Raw genomic sequence first — 20498 nt, forward strand, 5'->3', positions numbered from 1 at the left:
AATATTTTATAAAAAATATTTTTTAGGCTAATACAAAAATCTAATAGAGCAATATTGAAGTTTTGTTGATAAAATTGTATTCGTAAAGCATACTAATTAAAATCATAGAAATATAAATATAATAATTTCAATTGTCTCTATAATTTATCGTAATTTATCGTAATAAATATTAAGTAAATTTTTATAATAAAATTTCATAATTAAATAGCAAAAATTCTATTTATTTTTGCATCCACCTAATAGTATATAATTTAATAAATAATTATAACATGTATCATGATTATAAATATAAATAATTAAATAATTAATTCGCAACACACTCACCAATCAGGATATTGTAGATTATTCATATTCCAATACTCCAACTAGGAAATCCTCTGCATTAAATCTAAGAAAACAATAAATATCAGAAATAAGCATACACAATTCCATAATTAACTAACTTAAATTGCTCACATTAAATTACATGCTATTAAACAAATTTCAAAATGTAATCCCTTACAAACATCGCGAAATTATTCCACAAGTTTGTTACACTATAGTATGTAAAACATAAAATGAGATAAAGTGCATCTCGTTGCATTTTGGCTTAAATATATAATTGTAAATTAATTATTATATAATTATTATATAATCAGCACTAAACAATAAACTTTGTGCCGCGCGCGCGCGTTAACTCTGGTTTAAGCTATTTTCCTTATGTTTTAATTAAACTTTGCAATATTTTATAAAAAATATTTTTTAGGCTGATACAAAAATCTAATAGAGCAATATTGGAGTTTTGTTGATAAAACTGTATTTGTAAAACATACTAATTAAAATCATAGAAATGTAAATATAATAATTTTAATTGTCTCTACAATTTATCGTAATTTAATAAATATTAAGTAAATTTTTATAATGACCATTTCACAATTAAATAGCAAAAATTATATTTATTTTTGCATTCACTTAATAATATATAATTTAATAAATAATTACAACATGTATCATGATTATAAATATAAATAATTAAATAATTAATTCGCAACACACTCACCAATCAGAATATTGTAGATTATTCATATTCCAATACTCCAACTAGGAAATCCTCTGCATTAAATCTAAGAAAACAATAAATATCAGAAATAAGCATACACAATTTCATAATTATCTAACTTTAATTGCTCACATTAAATTACATGCTAATGAACAAATTTCAAAATGTAATCCCTTACAAACTTTGCAAAATTATTCCACAAGTTTGTTACACTATAGTATGTAAAACGTAAAATAAGATAAAGTGCATCTTGTTGCATTTTGGCGTAAGTATATAATTGCAAATTATAATTAATTATATATAATCAGCACTAAATAATAAACTTTGTGCCGCACGCAAGCGTTAACTCTGTTTTAAGTTATTTTCCTTATGTTTTAATTAAACTTTGCAATATTTTATAAAAAATATTTTTTAGGCTGATACAAAAATCTAATAGAGCAATATTGGAATTTTGTTGATAAAACTGTACTTGTAAAACATACTAATTAAAATCATAGAAATGTAAATATAATAATTTCAATGGTCTTTACAATTTATCGTAATTTAATAAATATTAAGTAAATTTTTATAATAACCATTTCACAATTAAATAGCAAAAATTCAATTTATTTTTGCATCCACCTAATAGTATATAATTTAATAAATAATTATAACATGTATCATGATTATAAATATAAATAATTAAATAATTAATTCGCAACACACTCACCAATCAAGCTATTGCAGATTATTCATGTTTCAATGCTCCAACTAGGAAATCTTCTTCATTAAATCTAAGAAAATAATAAATACCAGAAATAAGCATACACAATTCCATAATTATATAACTTAAATTGCTCACATTAAATTATATGCTATTAAACAAATTTCAAAATGTAATCCCTTATAATCGCAAAATTATGTATATTAAGTGGTATGTAAAACACACTGTGGCATGTAAAACATAAACCGAGTTAAAGTGTACCTCGTTGCATTTTGGTTTAAGTATACAATTGCAAATCAATTATTATATATAATATGTATTAAATAATAAATTTTTCATTATACAAGAGTTTTCTCATTGTGCAGTTTCTAAATAAATCGCAAATAATACAAAAAATAATCACATCACTGGACATAAATATTAATTAAAACTAAGAAAAACCGAGATTTTGAAATTAATTTACGTTGATAGAAATGGGTAGGCAACTACGTCTTAAAATATTTTAGTCACAATTCTACGTTTACGTTAACAATACCTTTAGACGCAATATGCACGCGCAATAAATCTCGAATTTGCTACATCTAACGAAAAGCACGTCAACGCTGCTCTTGATTCGAGCGTGAAGAACTCGAAGAAATGTTAGGGTAATTTCACGTTACCTTCGACATCGAGATCTGTTGCTCTGAAACTGCACGACTGTAGAGTACGGTGCAACGACAATCACGACGGTCGAAACGGTACTGATCAGCAGAATCCGGGACAACCGACACATTCCAGTGATAGTCCGGCACTTCAATCGACACCTCCGACAAAAATTTACGTCAATCGTCCGCTTTTATGAGGCAAAATTCGCAATTGATCGCGGAGCGATCGCTCTTTCCACTTCCGTGTAGATTGTCGTACCGAAACTGTCATGGCGCCTGGAAAAGCGCGCGCGCGGCGATTTTTAATTTAGCATTCACGATTAACATTCACGATGATTATCAGGTATCTATCTGTTAGACAAGCTACAGCTGATTAATAATATTTCACTTGATATTTTTTGTGAAGATTCAAACGGACACGTGGAGAGTTACAAGTAAAAAGAATCGCAAAAGAGACGAAGTACTACCGTTTAAATTTCGCATTGGCGCGTTTAGTTAGTCACGGCGAGCAGTTTGAGAATTAGGTGGCGCCATCTAAACGAGAGACATTGGTACTTAAATGAAAATCTGCCGAAGGTCCTCGGCCAATAAAACTTACCAACCTACAATGGAAAATTTTGCCGAAAAATAACCTAAAATTTTACTTTTATTCTATTTAAACGTAATTTTTTGTGAAATTATCGCATGTTTTCGAAACAGAAAAATTTCAGCGAAATGCTTTAGCATAATTTCAACAAAATTTAATGAAAATTGAAATAAATTTGCATTTACAATTGTAATATAGAGATTATTATCTTCTTATATAATAACAAATTTTGCTGCAATGTGGAATAATCTATTTATTCTACTAGACGATGCTTTATGCGAGAATGGTTTCTTTTAAAGCTAGATTTTTAAAAGAAAGCAGCAAATTGATATGAATTATAACACGTACGTTTTGTTATAGCAATGTTCTTTGTGCTTGGCTGTGGTAACGCACTCTTCGTACGGATAATGCGAGCAAAAGCTCGCGTACAGCATAGACAGCAATATTTTCGCACGTTGTCACGTCGTGAGATGTAAAAGTCTGAATTGTCTGTTGTCCCTGCGTGGATAACCGCAGGACAGGGCAACCGCAATATATTGCCCTTCAGTCAGCCAAGTTATTTCGTTATGACAGCTTCTATATAACACTTCCTACAAACGCGATTTAAATGCGCCTGGCAAATTTACAGTGGTGAATTTACCAGGCGGATGTAACAATATTGCACACAGAGGCGTTTTATTTTCACGAGAGCTTTACGAAAGTCTGCAATCTGCAATTTGCCAACGAACACTTCGAAAATCTCGATATAACAATACATTTCTTTGAGACTAATTTTTAGAAATCTTTATGAAAACAATTAAATTAGGGAGTATTGATCTTCGCAGCATCGATATTGATTGTATGACAATTGCATATGATCTTTAATGACTTACAATGTATAATATTTTACGAAAAACATTCGTGAGTAATTTTTAAACGTACGTCCTTCATATTATTCACAAGTATTATCGCAAGAACTACGATTTTATTCTTGTTTACTATATGATTTTGAAATCAACAAACAATTCAGTGTTATTGCAATTTGCTATTATTTATCTTTAATAAACTAAATTATTAATAAAAAATAATAATTTACTATTAATTTATTTAATATTAATTTACTATTCATTGAATACTTTTAAAATATAACAACGTATGTTTTGTATGCAGCAGAGAGAAGAATGAGAGCGGCCACGCTGCACAAAACATACGGCGATCTAAAAACGGAATTTATTTTTCAAGGTTTTATTGTCATTGATCGTTGTCAGAGTCGCCGAAAGGGAATCGTGAAAGGGAAATATTTCCGGTCTGGACATTATATCATCATGCGAGAAGAATCATACGTGAATTTGATCAATGTCATTCTCATCCAATGAAAGCGATTGCATATTCAATGCAGTGCATGTATTAAAAAAGATGCCTCAATTGATTGTCAATTCTATCAGATTATCTCAATGGAGTACGCCTAGCTCTGTATCTCCAGGCACCGTACGTCTTGGCATACACCGGTGCTCGAATAACACCGATTTCTTAAAAACATGTGTTATAAAAGTTGATCTTGTTATATAAATAGATGTATAAATAATTTACAGTTTACAGTTACATTATAGATAATATTTATTTTATTTTTCATAGTTATATACTGAATTTTTTTTAAGTGTATACAGCGAGTGTATGCTCAAACCAAAATTAATTTGTATAAATAAATAGTTATATTACATTTCTAATGTTTAAAAAATTATTTATTTCTTTCTCTTTCTCTTCTTCTAAATATCTGGCGAAAGAAAACCTCGGCGCTTAAGCATATCCATGATAATATTTAGCTGCTTTCCATTTACAACGATTGGAAAAGTGTATTATCTACTGAATGCAGCTGTATTTTATCACCAAAAAAAAAATAGTGACTACACATTTCTTGCATTGGCTACACTGCGATTGTGAAGCCTGTTTCGTCGCTCTTCCGGCTTACGTCGGTCTTTCACGATCTTTCAGACGAGCAAAATGGCTGATCAGGTATGTATTCGACGCCGCGATTATAAATAAATATATTTCCTTGCGCGTCACGGCGTTACTCTGTGAAAACACGCTATTCTGTGACGATGATTAACGTTACGGATTAATACGCATAGAAAGCGAGGTTATAGACCGAGACACGTTCGAATGCTTCGATTTTCTCGTGTAGCACGTGGTTAGGTCGCCCGCATGCACAGATATCCAGATACGAGGCATGTCTCTGGAGTTCTGTAGAGAAGATACTAATCTACGATTTCGTTTGTTGCAGAGCGAGCGCGCCTTCCAGAAACAACCTACAATCTTTCTTAACCGTAAGAAAGGTTTGGGCCCAAAGCGTAGGAAGCCTATGAGATATAGCCGCAATGTCGGGCTCGGTTTCAAAACACCTCGTGAAGTAAGTACAAATCTCTATTTCCTATAATTCCTCCGTTGCTTTGTTCGCTACTTTGGTACAATGTTTTTTTTCGTAATCTGTGTAGAGAGAACGAATGTTTTAAGTTAATTTATATTTGTGTATAATTAAGTTCATTGATAAATGTAGCTAATTATTTTGGGATAAAGATTATTGAATATATAAAGATTATAAAATATTATAAAGTGGAATATAATTTGTTACTGGGCTAAGATGTGTTAAACTAAAATTAATTAAAATTATGCAAAATTATTGAAAATTCATTATTATATGTAATTTTAGAATGCCTCATTTTTAATGTTACTGTTACATATATAATTTCACTTATCAATGATGATAAATATTACGACGGTCTTCTGAAGATATTTGAAGAGTTTTTTTTTTACTTACTGAATATTTTTGTATCTTTTATTTCTTAATGATAAAAATTAACCAAGATATTGTATGTATTTTACTGATTTGATATTTGTAGGCTCTCGAGGGAACCTATATTGATAAGAAATGCCCATTCACTGGCAATGTATCGATTAGAGGACGTATCCTGACTGGTGTTGTACAAAAGATGAAGATGCAACGTACTATAGTTATCCGCAGGGATTATTTGCATTACATTAGGAAGTATAACCGTTTTGAAAAGCGTCATCGCAATATGAGCGTCCACCTTAGTCCTTGCTTCAGGTACAATCAAGAAAATAATTTCATTCTATTAAAATTTTTTTAATTTCTCCACTTTTTAATGATGATAATTTATATCACGATGGTCTACTGATAATTGTTTTGATGATCGTATTATATCTGAGTTACAAAATAATATTGTGTAAAAAAAGTATTTACATTTTATTAGCATTAATATTCACGAACTTTATTGTATTCCAGAGATGTAGAAATTGGTGACGTAGTCACTATTGGAGAATGCAGACCTTTGAGCAAGACAGTAAGATTTAATGTATTGAAGGTTTCGAAAGGAACAGGATCAAAGAAAAGTTTCAAGAAGTTCTAAACATCTCTTCAGTAATGGTTTGTAACATCCATTATTTATAATTTGTATTATTTTGCAAATATAATTTAACTTGAATGATGATAACACACGACGGTCTTCTGAAGATATATTGAAGAATATTATGTGTTTTACTGAATATTTCTACAATTACAATTATTTAGCAATGTAAAATTTATAACATGTTTTGTGTATTTTTGTTTAACTAGTTGGTTTAATTATTACAGAATCATTGGCACAGATTTCAAGAATGAGGTAAGAAAAAATGCAAAACTTTCCAACCAAGTGTTATACAATCCTGTATTGTAATATTGTAGCATATATACAATTCTGTATTGTATTGTGTAATATTCTCATTCGAAATCTGGTAAAATGACAAATAAAATAATTTCTATAAAAACGTTAGAATTTTACGTGATTTAAGTGTTTCACATAATTATAAAATATTAAGGATAATTTAAATTATATTTTCATGTTTTATAACCCATTTTTCATCTATCTTTCATATCATCCTCTTAAAATATATTATGTCAAATAGTTTTTTGAAAGTAATTTGCATATTTCATCAAGAATAGTACCAAAGAGGAACCTGAGAGTGGTCATCGCGCCGTTTTAAGATGTTTTCATCTATCAGCACCTCTATGTACACAAAATGTGCACATTGAACTGCGCTTGAAGTCATTCGCAAGAAAAACTTATATGCAAATACTCGCTCTAACAGAAAAGTTGCAAGTTTATTGGTTAATAGCCATACGATAGCCAATAAATTTCCAACTTTTGCGAATACGTTTCTCTTGCGAATGAATTCAAGAATAGAGTCCCTGGGTATGTAGTCAAATATCTATGAATCCCATAGGTAATGTGCATGATTTTTTGGGTCTCTTCTATGCTATGTCCACGTTTATTTGATTCTGTTTCATGCTATACCCGTAAATTTTATAATTATATGCATTCATATTTTAAATCTGTTTTATGCAAATGTGCATAATCGCGTTCTATAAACGTGCAATACTGACACTATACAGATATAGCATGGAACAGAACCAATATTTTATCTCGCATCACGTTTATCACATATCATTTTGTTCCACATATACATGATAAAAATTCACTCACCGATTGCTGTTGCTGCTCCTGCTGCTGATGCTGCTGCTGCTGCTATTGCTACTGCTACTGCTACTATATTTAATATCGAATCGCTCCGTGGATGCCGCTTTCTGCTGACATCATCCTGCTATTCTCGAACCGCACGTTAATAACGATCGCCCGATACTTTATTCGGCACTCCCGATATTACGGATAATATATCACACACGAGTAAAACGCGCGCGACCGTTACATTTGAAAAAATACGTGAAAAAGACGGCTCGTCTGATTGGCGGCGAAAATCAACATTGCACGACGCCGCGCTTTACACATGAATACCACCTCTACGATCTCGTATCTCGCGACGACACTCTCGACAGTCTCAACATCGTAGCTGCGCATAATTCGAATTCTGAATACGCGAGACACACACAGAGTCAACGGAACGTCCGATCACGTCGGACCGGCGCTGGAGCACGACTGCCGGCACGGTAGCAGCGGACGTGACCGTTGGTAGGTACACTCGGCGGTACTCGGCGCTAGTCGGCGTGACTCGGCGGCCGACTTGCCGAGTCGCGCCGACTAGCGCCGAGTACCGCCGAGTGTACCTACCAACAGTCACGTCCGCCGCTGCCGTGCCGGCAGCCATGTTTCTTCGTGCTCGAGCGCTGGTCATACGTAGTCGAACGTTCCGTTGACTCCGTGCGTGTTTCGCGTGTGTCTCGCGTATTCAGAATTCGAATTGTGCCCAACTACGATGTTGAGACTGTCGAGAGTGCCATCGCGAGACATGAGATCGCACGTATTCTCACGAGCCGTACTCTCACGTATTTTCTCAAATATCGGTCGTGCCAAATGAAATTCTCGCGCGCGATTTACGTTTTACTCGTGTGTGATATCCGTAATATCGGGAGTGCCAAATAAAGTATCGGGTGATCGTTATTAATGCAGTTCGAGAATAGCAGGATGATGTCAGCAGAAAGCAGTATCCATGGAGCGATTCGATATTTCGGAAAAAGAATGTAGCAGTAGCAGCAGCATCAGCAGCAGGAGCAGCGACAGCAATCGGTGAGTGAATTTTTATCATGTATATGTGAAACAAAATGATATGTGATAAACGTGATGCAAGATAAAATATTGGTTCTGTTCCATGCTATATCTGTACAGTGTCATCGATCAGTATTGCATTTATAGAACACGATTATGCACATTTGCATAAAACAGATTTAAAATATGAACGCATATAATTGTAAAATTTACGGGTATAGCATGAAACAGAACCAAATAAACGTGGACATAACACAGAATGCGATGACCGCTCTCAGGTTCCTCTCTGATAGTACACTACGTAAATTTCAATTATACGAAAATCAATGATTAGGAAATTAATTTTTGTAATTATATTGCAAATGATAAGAATTATTAAATAATTACACTTTTTTAAAACATTCAGTTTTTTAAAATATATTTCAACCATTTTTAACAAGAAATATTTAATATATAAAAATAATTTAAATATAAACATACAATTTGATAAATGTTATTGTCATAAATTGTAAAAATATTTTATTTTAGAGAAAATATTAATATGATGTATTTGTGTTAAGATTGTAGTGAGAGAGATAATGTCTATTATAATTGGTTACAGAAAAAAATATTCTATATAATATATGTAATATGTAGCTATATATTATGTAATATGTAACTATTAATATCACTGAATTAATCTACAGTATTCAATAATTTAAATATTTCCATTACAAAAATATAACAGATTTATTTTGTAGTATTTAGATTAACAATAGAATTTGAGATATAAAGGCACTTATTTGTCTAGATATTTCCTATATGTTTCATTAACAATATCCAATCATATTTATATCAACTCCACATTTTGTCAAAAATGTATCACAATTACATTTGGTACGGCACAATAATTTTCCTAGATGAAAAGTATATTCTAACATTTCAATCTATTATATTATTATATTAAAGTTTTATCAATTTCGTTAATTATAGCTTTAATAAAAAGATCTCACTCAATACAAAAGACAGTTTTGAGAATTTGAACCATTACAATACAAAAATAGGATAAGAAAATATTTTTTTTTATATAGATAAATATAAAACTATACAAGCTTTGTGAAGAGATTTTAACTATTAGTAAAATGTCAGCAAACTTTTTTAAAATCTATAATATATAATATATAAGAGAATATTTCTATAATATTAGAAAATTGCATACAAATTCAGTTATTCAACTTAGAAGTAATGAATATCTATATGCAAAATATATATTCTTATCCCAACTTTCTATCCTAATGTATATCTTTGCACAAAGTGCATTTTGAAATATCAATTACTTACGGTTATATTCGTTTTGACTGAATACTCTGCTATATAAAGTATATATATAATGGGTCCTGCGAAACTTAATAGTAACGAGAAAACAAGCAGTTGCATCCAGGACAGTCCCCAATTATCGCCAGAACATTTGAAGATGTCTGTTTCACAGGATTCAGCTGCCTCTGCATTTTCAGTATTATCGCTAAGCAACATATCGTGCTCTGTGTGAAAATTTTCAGGGATATTGGCACTGTTGTAGGAGGATAAAGGTTCACATACTGAATTCAGTATGATTGTATTGATTTCTGTGTTCGAAGACTCCATGCTCATCGATGTGGCGCCCAAGTCTATCAATTGCTCTTCTGTTCTCACAGGTGTTTCCTTCTGACATTGCTGAGATATAACAACAGCATTATCGTCTTGACTGTTTTCAGGTGACGCCTCGGTTAAAATAGAGAATGGTTGTACGGGAACCTTAATATAAGGCTTCGCATATATTTCATTCTCTTTGTCAATTTTATTAATTCTTTTCAATTCAGATATCTAAAATTAAGTGATGTAAATTATGAATAAGAGTAAACATAAAATGTGAATCAGTATTTGGATTGATATCTTGTGCTATGTAGGTATAGCACATTTTCCTACTCACTGTACATCTATATCGAAGAGCCAATGCCTGCAATGTATCCTCAGGTTTTATTTGCACGTTGATCACCTGAATTTTTCGACGTAATGACGTAGGTCGTTTGATAGTTTGTAGAGAGATGTTTTCCTCATCCGTGCTACTTTCGTCATCCGAATGTAAAAACACATAATGCGGGGAACTTTCCCTTCCACGCAAATGGATCATCTGTCTGAAAGTTTATTTCATTAATTAATAAAAGCCTTCCAATTATACTTGATTCGCGATAATGTACTCTTAAACTTCTTGTAAAAAGACATTTTCTGTGAGAAGTACTAATCATAATTGTTAATATTTGCAAATTAATGTACATGTACCGCTATTTGTTTGTATTGTTTGTTTCAAGGGTTATATAAATAATGATGCACAAAAATTGCAATCGAGCAGATAACCTCGAACATTACCTAACGCTTTTCTGTTGCTCGAACATTGAATTCACTAATTTTTGCGGCATAATGCGATCATACTTGAAATTATTTCACCCTTCCAGCAAGAGCGTTTCTACGCGTTCAGGAAGTATGCTGTTACGATTGACAGATGGGACGTATACATATTTACAAGGCCTGAGTGAGAAGATCAAATTAGATTAGGTTAGGTGACGGGCGAACGCGTGACGTGCATCTTTGGCGATCGTAGAAACCGAATAATATTCAAGATGATGCAATATGAAGAAGAAGGCGAAACGTTGAAGGATAAATCCCGGTGCGCGAACGTTCGCGCCGATCTCAAAGTGTGTTTGCTTCAAAGCGACTGTTGTAAAATCGTAAGTGGCCAAAAAACCGTCATAACCTATAATGCCGCTACAACTTAACGATATGCTTTTTTATGTATATTCATGTATACATATCTTTTCATGAAAAATAATATACTTCCTCCTTATTGTTTCTATTTCTTGTAATCTTTTGTATCTTTCGATAAAATATCGAAATTACAATATCAATATAAATTTGATCTATCAAAAGCTTCTAATTTCAGTTTTCAAGCTTAACTTACGTATATCTAAAGAAGCATTGTGGAAAATAACATTGGTTCATATTCTGAACTTACATTTATCGTTAAATGCACCTCTAAATGTGCCAATCAGCCAATAAGATGTCTTAGGCACATTTAGCGATAAATATGAGTTCAAAATACGGGCCATTATATTTATTTTTTCCTTGTTTAAAGTAATGATTTTTCTTTGTACAGTACAAACGTACTCCTAGAGAATGCCTTCGTGCTCAAGATGGCACAGTTCCTGATGAATGTTTTGCTTTGCGCAATACATTTTTTGAGTGTAAGCATTCTATAGTAAGTATAAATAAATTTGCATATTAATTTCTGAATATTAGGCAAGGAAGATACCAATTTTTTCTCCTAAGAAGTTGCAATGTGTGAAATGTTAATAGTTTATTTTCTTTTTTTACTTTCTCATAGATTGATGGCAGACGGCGATTTAGGGGCCCTAAAGGATACTAAATATCCAAATAATTATTTTATATATGTGATATATATAATAACATAATGTGGATGCAATGATTGTTTTGTGAGGTAATAATTATGTATATATTAACAAAAAGAACTTGGAGAAGTATAAGTGTACATTTTATTAATAAGGAAAGAAAAATAAAATATTTAATGTTAGAAGTAATTTATTGTTATTCGTTGTACATTATTTAATAAATGTATTAATAAATGTGTTATACTTGCGTAACAATGTACCATACAATGTATTACATTTACTTATGTATTTTGATATCCAAAGGAACTCTTATTCCCTTGTGAGCCAATCTGTTGCCAGGTCTAACTGAGAAATATGATGCTTTGTATGATTATTACTTTGAAAAGGTATATTTCTCTATTTACAGTAAAAATTCTTTTTATAGGCAAGTTTTTTCTTGAACAAAAACGGTTGTTTTGTTCTTCAAGAAAATTTTAACCCTTTCAGTACTGTTCAAACCAAATATAAATTTTCATTAATTTTATAAGAAATTTCTTATTGTTTTTACTTTTATGTGATGGTAAATAATAAAACTATATATATATAATCAATAAAAATGATACAAGAAAAAATATTTTAAATAAACTTGCATTAGGCAATATTTAAAATTTCTAATTTTTTATTAAAAGGATTAATCCAGTCTTCTTTAAAATAACATTAAAATTTCTGTATTTGTGTGCAAAATATTATGTATAAATGAAATATGTTTCAATATAAATGTACAGTGAGAGAAAAGAGAATGCAGTAGCCAAATATTTAATTGGCTCATTTATTAATTATAATCTGTTTTTCTTTTTGATGATATATATTTTGTAGACTGGGCAATATTAGCTCATTGTGGCATATATCATTTTGCAGTATTGCGCTTATATTTTTTGCATTGAATAGCACACACAGATGTGTGTATCGAACATGATACGCATATGATCACAGTAAAATTGCGAAATTTCCTAACTTCCTGCTTTTTTTATTGAGTTAAGAGAATTTTGTTCCACTTTGTGTTGCAGCAAGTATACGATTCGGGCATATGATAAAGTACGCCGTTTCACGGATTGGGTATTACAAATTTACCGAATGAGGATCACGCCTGCGTAATCGCCCTATCTATTGTCTGTGTGCAACAAGCGTATATTGGCTATACAATTTTTTTTGTACTACAATGCCAACTCGTGCTACTCTTTCACTCTCTAAAATAGGCACCTAAAAATGGGATTTGTAAGCTTTTCCTGTGCATATTTCCCATTGTTTCTTTTTCAATTCTCTCCTACACACACACACACACACACACACACACACACACACACACACACACACACACACACACACACACACACACACACACACCACACATGTATGTATGTATGTATGTATGGAAAGAATTTTTAGATTATATATGGATAAAATACAAATTTTTAAATTTAGTTAAATAAAGTTACAACTGTTAATGAAATAAATTATTTCTCTACATAGTTAGATATATTTAAAATTTTCCCAAGAAAAAATAATTAAGAGATATTCAGGAAAAGATCATATAAGTTAACATTAGATTTTATTTTTTATATATAATACAATTATCATTAATGAAATAAGATTATAAAATAATTTTTTATTTTATGAAATAAAAAGAGTAATATAGATTAGAAATAAATCGTGTTTAGTTTAAATTTAAAAACAATGTAATTTATCCACTATGTACGTCACATATCTGCCGATTGAAGCATAATCTGGATATATAATATATCAAATATGAAGATAATCAATAAAAGATTTAAAGTTTTACGTTCTACTGTTGGCCTTCAAAATTCCACTATCTTGTGCCTAAGTTATCTAAATTGATTTCAAGAGTAGCATTTTTAAGAGTAGATTTTAAGAGTTTTTCATATTGTGATATATACGCCGCTGGTTCAAATATCACAGTTTATCGAGTATGATATGTAATTAGCGATTATTCGATAGTTATGAATAGTAATAAAAGTTGCGTATATCTGTTATGCTTGTGTATTGCGATGCCCACAATAGAAGTAGGATGACCAAACGTCTCTGATCGGCAACACATGTTATCTTTTTCCATGTCTTGACGCATGGAATGTTCCCATTATTCCCAGGAAATTAAATATCGAGAATTCTTAGCGCTTTCATCTATGCGAGATGAATCGGACATCCCTCTTACATTATGTTATATTACGTATATATTACAATACTTTCTACAGCCTTGTCAATTTTATTGCTATTCGTCCCATATAAATCTTCTTTTCGCTTCGTTCGGTGACCCTACTTGGGCTATGCTCGCTTGCGTAATGAACGAGATAGTAAAGTCAAAAAATACAAATAGGGCCAGTTGCATATCTAATCGAGCATGCAGGCTGTTTCGTCGATCATCAACGAGACTCATCTAAAGCGTATACGAAGTTGCGATTCTTATAATAGGTCCGATAAGAAATCACAGTGTCTCGTTCATTAATGGAGTTTGCGACGATATATTCTTCGGTTCCTGCAAATCAGCATTGTGTCTCCCGCTATGACATTAGTAGTTATGTTCCTGCAATCAAAATAAGCTCTCATTAAAAATAAAAGTACTGATATTTAGCGATACTCGTAGCGGTACCTTCTCGCTATTAAAGTTGGATCAAGTATCGGCATCATCGCGTTTAGTTACAAATAAAATTGTAAAGACCTGGAATTTAATACGATACCGTTTCGCTTGGATTTTTTTGCAGAGTTACACGTAATGTGATTCGAAAGGATGCTCCTCGCAGATTCTAACAGTCGGGTGAGAAATCAGAAGCACACAGAGGGTCTGTAAAGCCCAATATATCCACACAGACGTGCACGAAGTGCCGGTAGAAGTATCGCCGCAGCAGATAGATTGTCTTGCAGCTGAGAGCACTCGCAGATCAACAGATACATTTTATCGCCCTGTGACATCGATTTGTGCAAGGTAATACGTCTGAGACCCACTGATTTCGGCAGATATCGATACATCATTCGCGCACCTGCAATATGATGGAATGCTAATGTATAATGCTCCCCTTGATACACTATCAGAATGAAACAATAAATAATTGCTTTGAAGAAAATTCTTTAGATCATTTATTATCATATTTTAATCGTGAATTCTTGAAATTTATTAAAGTCAATCTTTTAGTCTTGAAAAAAATTGTTTTATTTTAATAAAGGTAATGAAACCAAAATGTGACATTTTAATCACATTTTCTTATTAAAACTACAATTATTGATTTATTAAGTTTCTCTCATAATTTTAAAAATTAAATTGTAAATTGGGTAAAAATTTTGAAAAAAGGAATTTATGTATATAAATATTTTGATTGAAGGAAAATTGTATTCGTCACATTTAATAATTCTCGTTAAATAAAATAATTAATCAACCATTTGTTAAAAATGAGATTATATAATTATACAATTAAAAGAATGAGCTACTCTTATCATAATTATATTAATTACATACATCTAATACTTAACTTATTACTGTTTATTTAATTACATTTTTTAGTAAATAGAATCCGTATATATAACTATTCTGTGAATTTATTAGCGTCTAATTTCTACGATGAGAATACATACATATACCTATTATATCAGCGATGCTAATACATCTACAAAGCAAAGCGTGAACCGCGCGATAACAATTACTCAAGATCAGTTTTTTAAGTTTAAGGAATGGCAAACGTTCGGCGCGGCGTGCATTGTTTACATAAGGTCTGTTCTTTGTCGTTGCACTAGTGCAGCAGTGCAGCGACAAAGAGCAGGCCTATAGCGCGCGGTGTTCGCGCGCGATCGCTTTGTTATCATTCGCGCCGCGGGGGCTCGCGCCAGCTCGCGTGATACAGATGGTGCGTAGCTGTTCGTGTCGTTGCGTGTTCCGCTATTTTTGGAGGGAAACGCGGCAAGTAGCAGGAGACATTCTTTACGAACGATCGATGATTACAGGCCCGTGCGATCGATCATTAATTACCGTGATAAACAATTCGTTACGAACTATTCCCTAGACGGCGATCGTTCGTCGAGGCAGATAACCTGCGCGGTGATTAATTTACTTGTGAAAGGGCAATTGAGAAAAAACGCAGATATCGGAAAGTACGTGGCAAATTGCTGTCTCATCATGATGCTCGCGAGCCGATGAGTAGGTATCTCATTAGCGACGCTCTGATTCGAGATTCTTATTCTCATTGTGTTTTCAGTTTTTTCGATACAGATATACGCGGCGGGTAAGTTAGGGAATTTTCCAGCAATTGGCACAAATTGACCCAGGTTTTTTTTGTCGTTATTTGATATTCATTGAGAGATGGAGACATAATTACTGCTGTGTCTATTTGTTTTTTTTTTGTTGGAAATTTTCTTTAGTATTTTTAATGGTTTATTTATCATCGCGTCTCATTCAACGATTTAGTGCGATTCGAATGTCGTGGCGAGCGTAAAGTTGGTAGCCATGTTTTTTTTCCGTTAGTAAAGTTGAAAAACTTCGCGGACAGAGTTGAGGAGCATCGCGACCCGTTTAATTCGTAAATGCAGTTACGAGGAGCCGTAGTTCATCGAATGAACAATAAGTTCGACGTTTGCACAAAGGTAAGCAGCGAAAGCTCACGGAGTATCTCACGGAAAGATTTTATTCGATCGAAATCTGTCGCTTAGACGGTCGGCGCGATCAACGATTTTTCAGGAGTTGCAAGTATAGCAAATCGTAGCTCTCTCGCACGCACAGACGACGCTATCTCCTCGTCATTCCTCTCCCACCCTGTGTAATATGATAAAATATGTACAATTCTGTATCCTCGTGGGAAAGGAAAGTGTGCTTCGCGTGCGATTAATGTCGCGATTAATGGGATTGCCGTGCAAAGTGCCGTCGTGCGACTGTTTTATTCTGAAGTTTACGCGCGTGATTGTAATTGGTTGTTTTGCATCGGCAGGTATTGTGACTCCTGTAAAAGAACAACATAACGGAGGTGCTGAGAGGAGGATCAGGCCAGGGAGGAGGCATCGGGCAACGGCGGAGCAACCGTGAGGTGAGAATCTCTCAACTCATATATAATTATTACTTGTCACTTGTGGGCGAAGAAAATGATTTTATTATAATTAATTATCTCGTATTCATTCAAATTGTAAATAATTACATGGTATACTGCAATATTACACTATGCGTATAATATATCTTAGATTAGATTTTTTAATATTTTAATTTTTATATAATTATTACTTGTGTAGGAGAAGAGAACTAATTATTTGCACTATTACTGGGCACTATTATTGCATATAATATCTTAGATTATTTTGTGTGAAAAACATTTAATACATTTAACTATTTGCAAAGCGTTAATATTAATGTACATAAAATAGTGCATGTACGTAAAATAGTTTCAGTATGTTTAAGATTTATAACTGCTTGGATTAGATGAAAATTACATTTTTATTTATAAATTTTTTTTGTAAAAATTGATATTCAGCAAGCATGTTTTTCTAGAAATTATATATGTTATTTATGTTGCACAAGATTTTAATTTAGATATTTGTATAATTTTAGAAATCATCGTGTGTACTACAACTCCGCTGCTGCGCATCGTACCAGTGAGTTTTAATTATTATTATTTTATAATTACCTGTCCAGTACAACCAGTTTTGTTCGAATTTGAGACCATCGTCGCCCTCGAAAACTTTAAAAATCGACACTATGTAGCCGGTGGACGGAATGGGTGGTCTTCCTCCGGGTGGCTCGAGCGGTGGTCTTGCAATGGTCGCTACTTCGTTGAACAGATCCAACGTGTGGCTGGCCGCATATTTGAGATCTCGGGGATCGAACCTACGTAGAGCTGCACATTGCACTTCGTTGTAAAAATCTACGGGGTCCGTGCTCTGCTTGTTTATTAGATAATACGTGATGAACGGGAAATCCGCTGAAATACATGGAAATTTGGCTAAACGATCTTAAAATTTAAAATTAATACTCGCCATCGTCATTATCTCGCCTTTTCAGAAAGCTGGATCTCTGTACATACCATTCTTCTCCATATTTGTAAGTAAAATGCTTTGTGAGGCAGAAGGTGCTATCTCGGCGACTAGTTCCGCGGCGGTATCGCGTTGTAAGACCAGCGGACGAGACACCGGAGATTCCATTAGCGGGTCCAGAGGCTCTAGTGGCGTCATGAAATGCGCGAGAACACATTGCTTCGGGTCCTCAACCTCGAGAACCGACAGAGGACTTCCCGGTCTTTTCTTATCAGCGACAGGAGCGTGCTTAGAATAAACGATAAATCAGTTACAAAGCGTACTGAATAAGCAAAAAATTAAAGAAAACAAAATTAATGGAGTACATAGATTACGAATTATGTGTTATAATTATTATTCAAAGTGAATAAGGGCTAAACGAGCAAAATGTTTTTTTTTTTAATAGTACGTGCTTTTTTATACATAAACTTTGCTCATTTTTTTACTATTATTTAAGGCGTACACACTACAATTAGCTAATTATTTTTATTGAATAATGTTTCTCAGTATCACAATTTACTTACGTTTCTAGTAAACACATTTGATCTATTTATTTGATCTATTCATCGTGATAAAAATCAATATTGTTAAAAAAATATTTAAAGACATTGTTTTACTAAGATTTTTAAGTTATTTATAACTCAAATATTATTGCAATATTTCAATATTTTAATTAACAAACTTTGATTTGATATTTCACAAAGAATAATACATACACACATATTGCGTGTACACTTTCTATTAATTTTACAGTACTCTGGAATTTTTTTCTAAGAAACACGTGTATATTTTTTTATTAACTCACTGGTACACCGGCTGGTAAAAAGCGTTCGAGAGAAGCGAGAGGTATAATAAAACAGTCGCGGTCCAAAGTGGCCAAGGAGATTGGTTCGCCTCGTGGCGGGCTATTTCCGGTAACTACGAGAGGTGTGTAAGTACCAGAAGTACGATTTCCGCTGAAGGATACCTGCTAGAGTGACAAACACAATTAAAAAATTATGCTATACGGAAAGAACGGAAGATTTTGCGAAAACATTTAAACATTTAGTTAGATAAAGATCTGAAAATAATATTATTAGAATCAAAATAACTACGTTGGACTCTCAAATCAGTTACTAAAATATTATATAATATTATATAAAAGCTTTTAATTTTAGCATTGTTCATAATGTTTGAATAATCATAATTATTTTGATAGTCTATAATAAAATTATTTTTATCTATTTTTATCTCGCTAAATTTTTAAGTAGCAAAATCTTTCATGAGAAACAAAATCAGTCTTGTACATTAGTTTATACACTAAAAAAAAATGTAATATATTCAATAAGATATGTTATTGCGGGCTGCCAACTACAGATATACTCAATACAATAATATATGCTATTGCAGTATCAACATTGTACTTACATTAATAGCAAATATTATTGTATTGAGTATTTTATGTAGTTGGCAGCCCGCATCACATATGTTATTGGCTATATTACATTTTTTTCTGTGTATATATTTAATATTTTGTACTGGTATTAAATCCAAAGTATGTGCAAGATCGACACTTTCGGTAATTAAATGGGAATATAAAACATTATTCTAAATATGCACGAGAAAAAAATATATCCGAGTTTTATTGAACGTAATGTAACCAAATATATTAAAAATATTGTTTGCTGTTTATTACAAATTTAAGCTTTTTTTAAGTTATCTAACAAGATTTACATTTTAAAATATATTTGTATATTATAGTGACATGATTTCATAAAATTATATCTATAAAAATAAATTAACAAATAGGTAGATTGATAATGCTGTTTTCATTTTTTCTCATAAGAGAAAGACTTTTCTTTCTTTTCTTTGCTTACAAAAATATATATGTTTACAGATATGAAATGAATTTTATATTATATTTTTTAGTTGCTTTAAAATTAAAAAATTGCACTGAGTGCGACTTGCTTGAAAGAGTCGATGTCGGTTTGTGAGGTCGTAGATTACTGTTGCAAAATTAAAAATGAAAGCGCTGGGATATATCTCTGTGTGTTCAACATGTGTGCAATAAATTCACGCGCGTGAACATATCCAGCAAATACGTTTATAACATTAATAGTAAAGATGTCAAAGTAAATATGTGTTCGAATAATATGGAAATAGGTCGTGGGTATAGGTAGAACGTTGTAGTCTGCGCTCGCACGTACGGCGCTTCACGTCTGACTGGACTTGTCTTTTACTACTTGCGTCAAAGCGCAGATAGTCATCGTAGTTTCGGCCCGATCACGTTTTTTTTACCGTTTAACCTCAGGTCCGTAAAGCCTCATAGGTCTTGTAACTTTATGGTTTACGTTTGAAGTTCGGTGCAACGCGATTTACGTTGCATATCAATTTTGCAAATGCACTCGGCGTTAGCGATTGATCACACCGCTTCGCAATTTTTCATCCCGCGGCCGGCAACCGTCTCGAGATCGTCTTTTACAAAATAGAACCGACCAGAATACGTTTAAGAAATAAAATTGAAGAGAGAAGGTATTTTTCAAAAGCAGAATAAT

General features: G+C 32.4%; 4 protein-coding genes across 19 annotated transcripts in view; 2 read left to right on the forward strand and 2 right to left on the reverse strand.

Moving 5' to 3' along the window:
* Window positions 1–4846: 4846 nt before the first annotated feature.
* On the forward strand, window positions 4847–6773 carry LOC105835691 (40S ribosomal protein S11). Its single transcript, XM_012679179.3, has 5 exons — window positions 4847–4964; window positions 5233–5358; window positions 5849–6054; window positions 6253–6393; window positions 6601–6773. The coding sequence occupies exons 1-4, from the start codon at window positions 4953–4955 to the stop codon at window positions 6374–6376; spliced, it is 468 nt and encodes a 155-aa protein (XP_012534633.1). The 5' UTR covers window positions 4847–4952; the 3' UTR covers window positions 6377–6393; window positions 6601–6773.
* A 2226-nt stretch (window positions 6774–8999) lies between these two features.
* Window positions 9000–11033, reverse strand: LOC105833955 (lysM and putative peptidoglycan-binding domain-containing protein 3). The gene is made up of 3 exons (XM_012676091.2): window positions 10892–11033; window positions 10455–10659; window positions 9000–10348 (listed from the first exon to the last, which is right to left on the reverse strand). The coding sequence occupies exons 1-3, from the start codon at window positions 10939–10941 to the stop codon at window positions 9815–9817; spliced, it is 789 nt and encodes a 262-aa protein (XP_012531545.1). The 5' UTR covers window positions 10942–11033; the 3' UTR covers window positions 9000–9814.
* Window positions 11034–11116: 83 nt separating this feature from the next.
* On the forward strand, window positions 11117–12192 carry LOC105833956 (cytochrome c oxidase assembly factor 5). The gene is made up of 3 exons (XM_012676093.2): window positions 11117–11250; window positions 11676–11777; window positions 11904–12192. Exons 1-3 carry the CDS (start codon window positions 11143–11145, stop codon window positions 11943–11945), a joined length of 252 nt encoding a protein of 83 aa, XP_012531547.1. The 5' UTR covers window positions 11117–11142; the 3' UTR covers window positions 11946–12192.
* Window positions 12193–14172: 1980 nt separating this feature from the next.
* The window catches only part of LOC105833949, a 28463-nt gene continuing 22137 nt past the window's right edge, over window positions 14173–20498 (reverse strand). For 13 of the 16 annotated variants that reach the window (XM_036293243.1, XM_036293242.1, XM_036293237.1 and 10 more), the window contains 5 exons: window positions 18770–18934; window positions 17976–18213; window positions 17580–17873; window positions 14661–14960; window positions 14173–14506 (listed from right to left, as the gene is read on the reverse strand). In XM_036293243.1, coding sequence (XP_036149136.1) covers window positions 14746–14960; window positions 17580–17873; window positions 17976–18213; window positions 18770–18934 — 912 coding nt within the window. In that variant the 3' untranslated portion in view covers window positions 14173–14506; window positions 14661–14745. Of the gene's footprint in view, window positions 14961–17579; window positions 17874–17975; window positions 18214–18769; window positions 18935–20498 lie in introns of all 16 variants that reach the window. The other 3 variants (XM_036293244.1, XM_012676082.3, XM_036293241.1) reach the window with 2 other exon arrangements.

Source organism: Monomorium pharaonis, chromosome 10, assembly GCF_013373865.1.
Source record: "Monomorium pharaonis isolate MP-MQ-018 chromosome 10, ASM1337386v2, whole genome shotgun sequence".
NCBI classification, from domain to species: domain Eukaryota; kingdom Metazoa; phylum Arthropoda; class Insecta; order Hymenoptera; family Formicidae; genus Monomorium; species Monomorium pharaonis.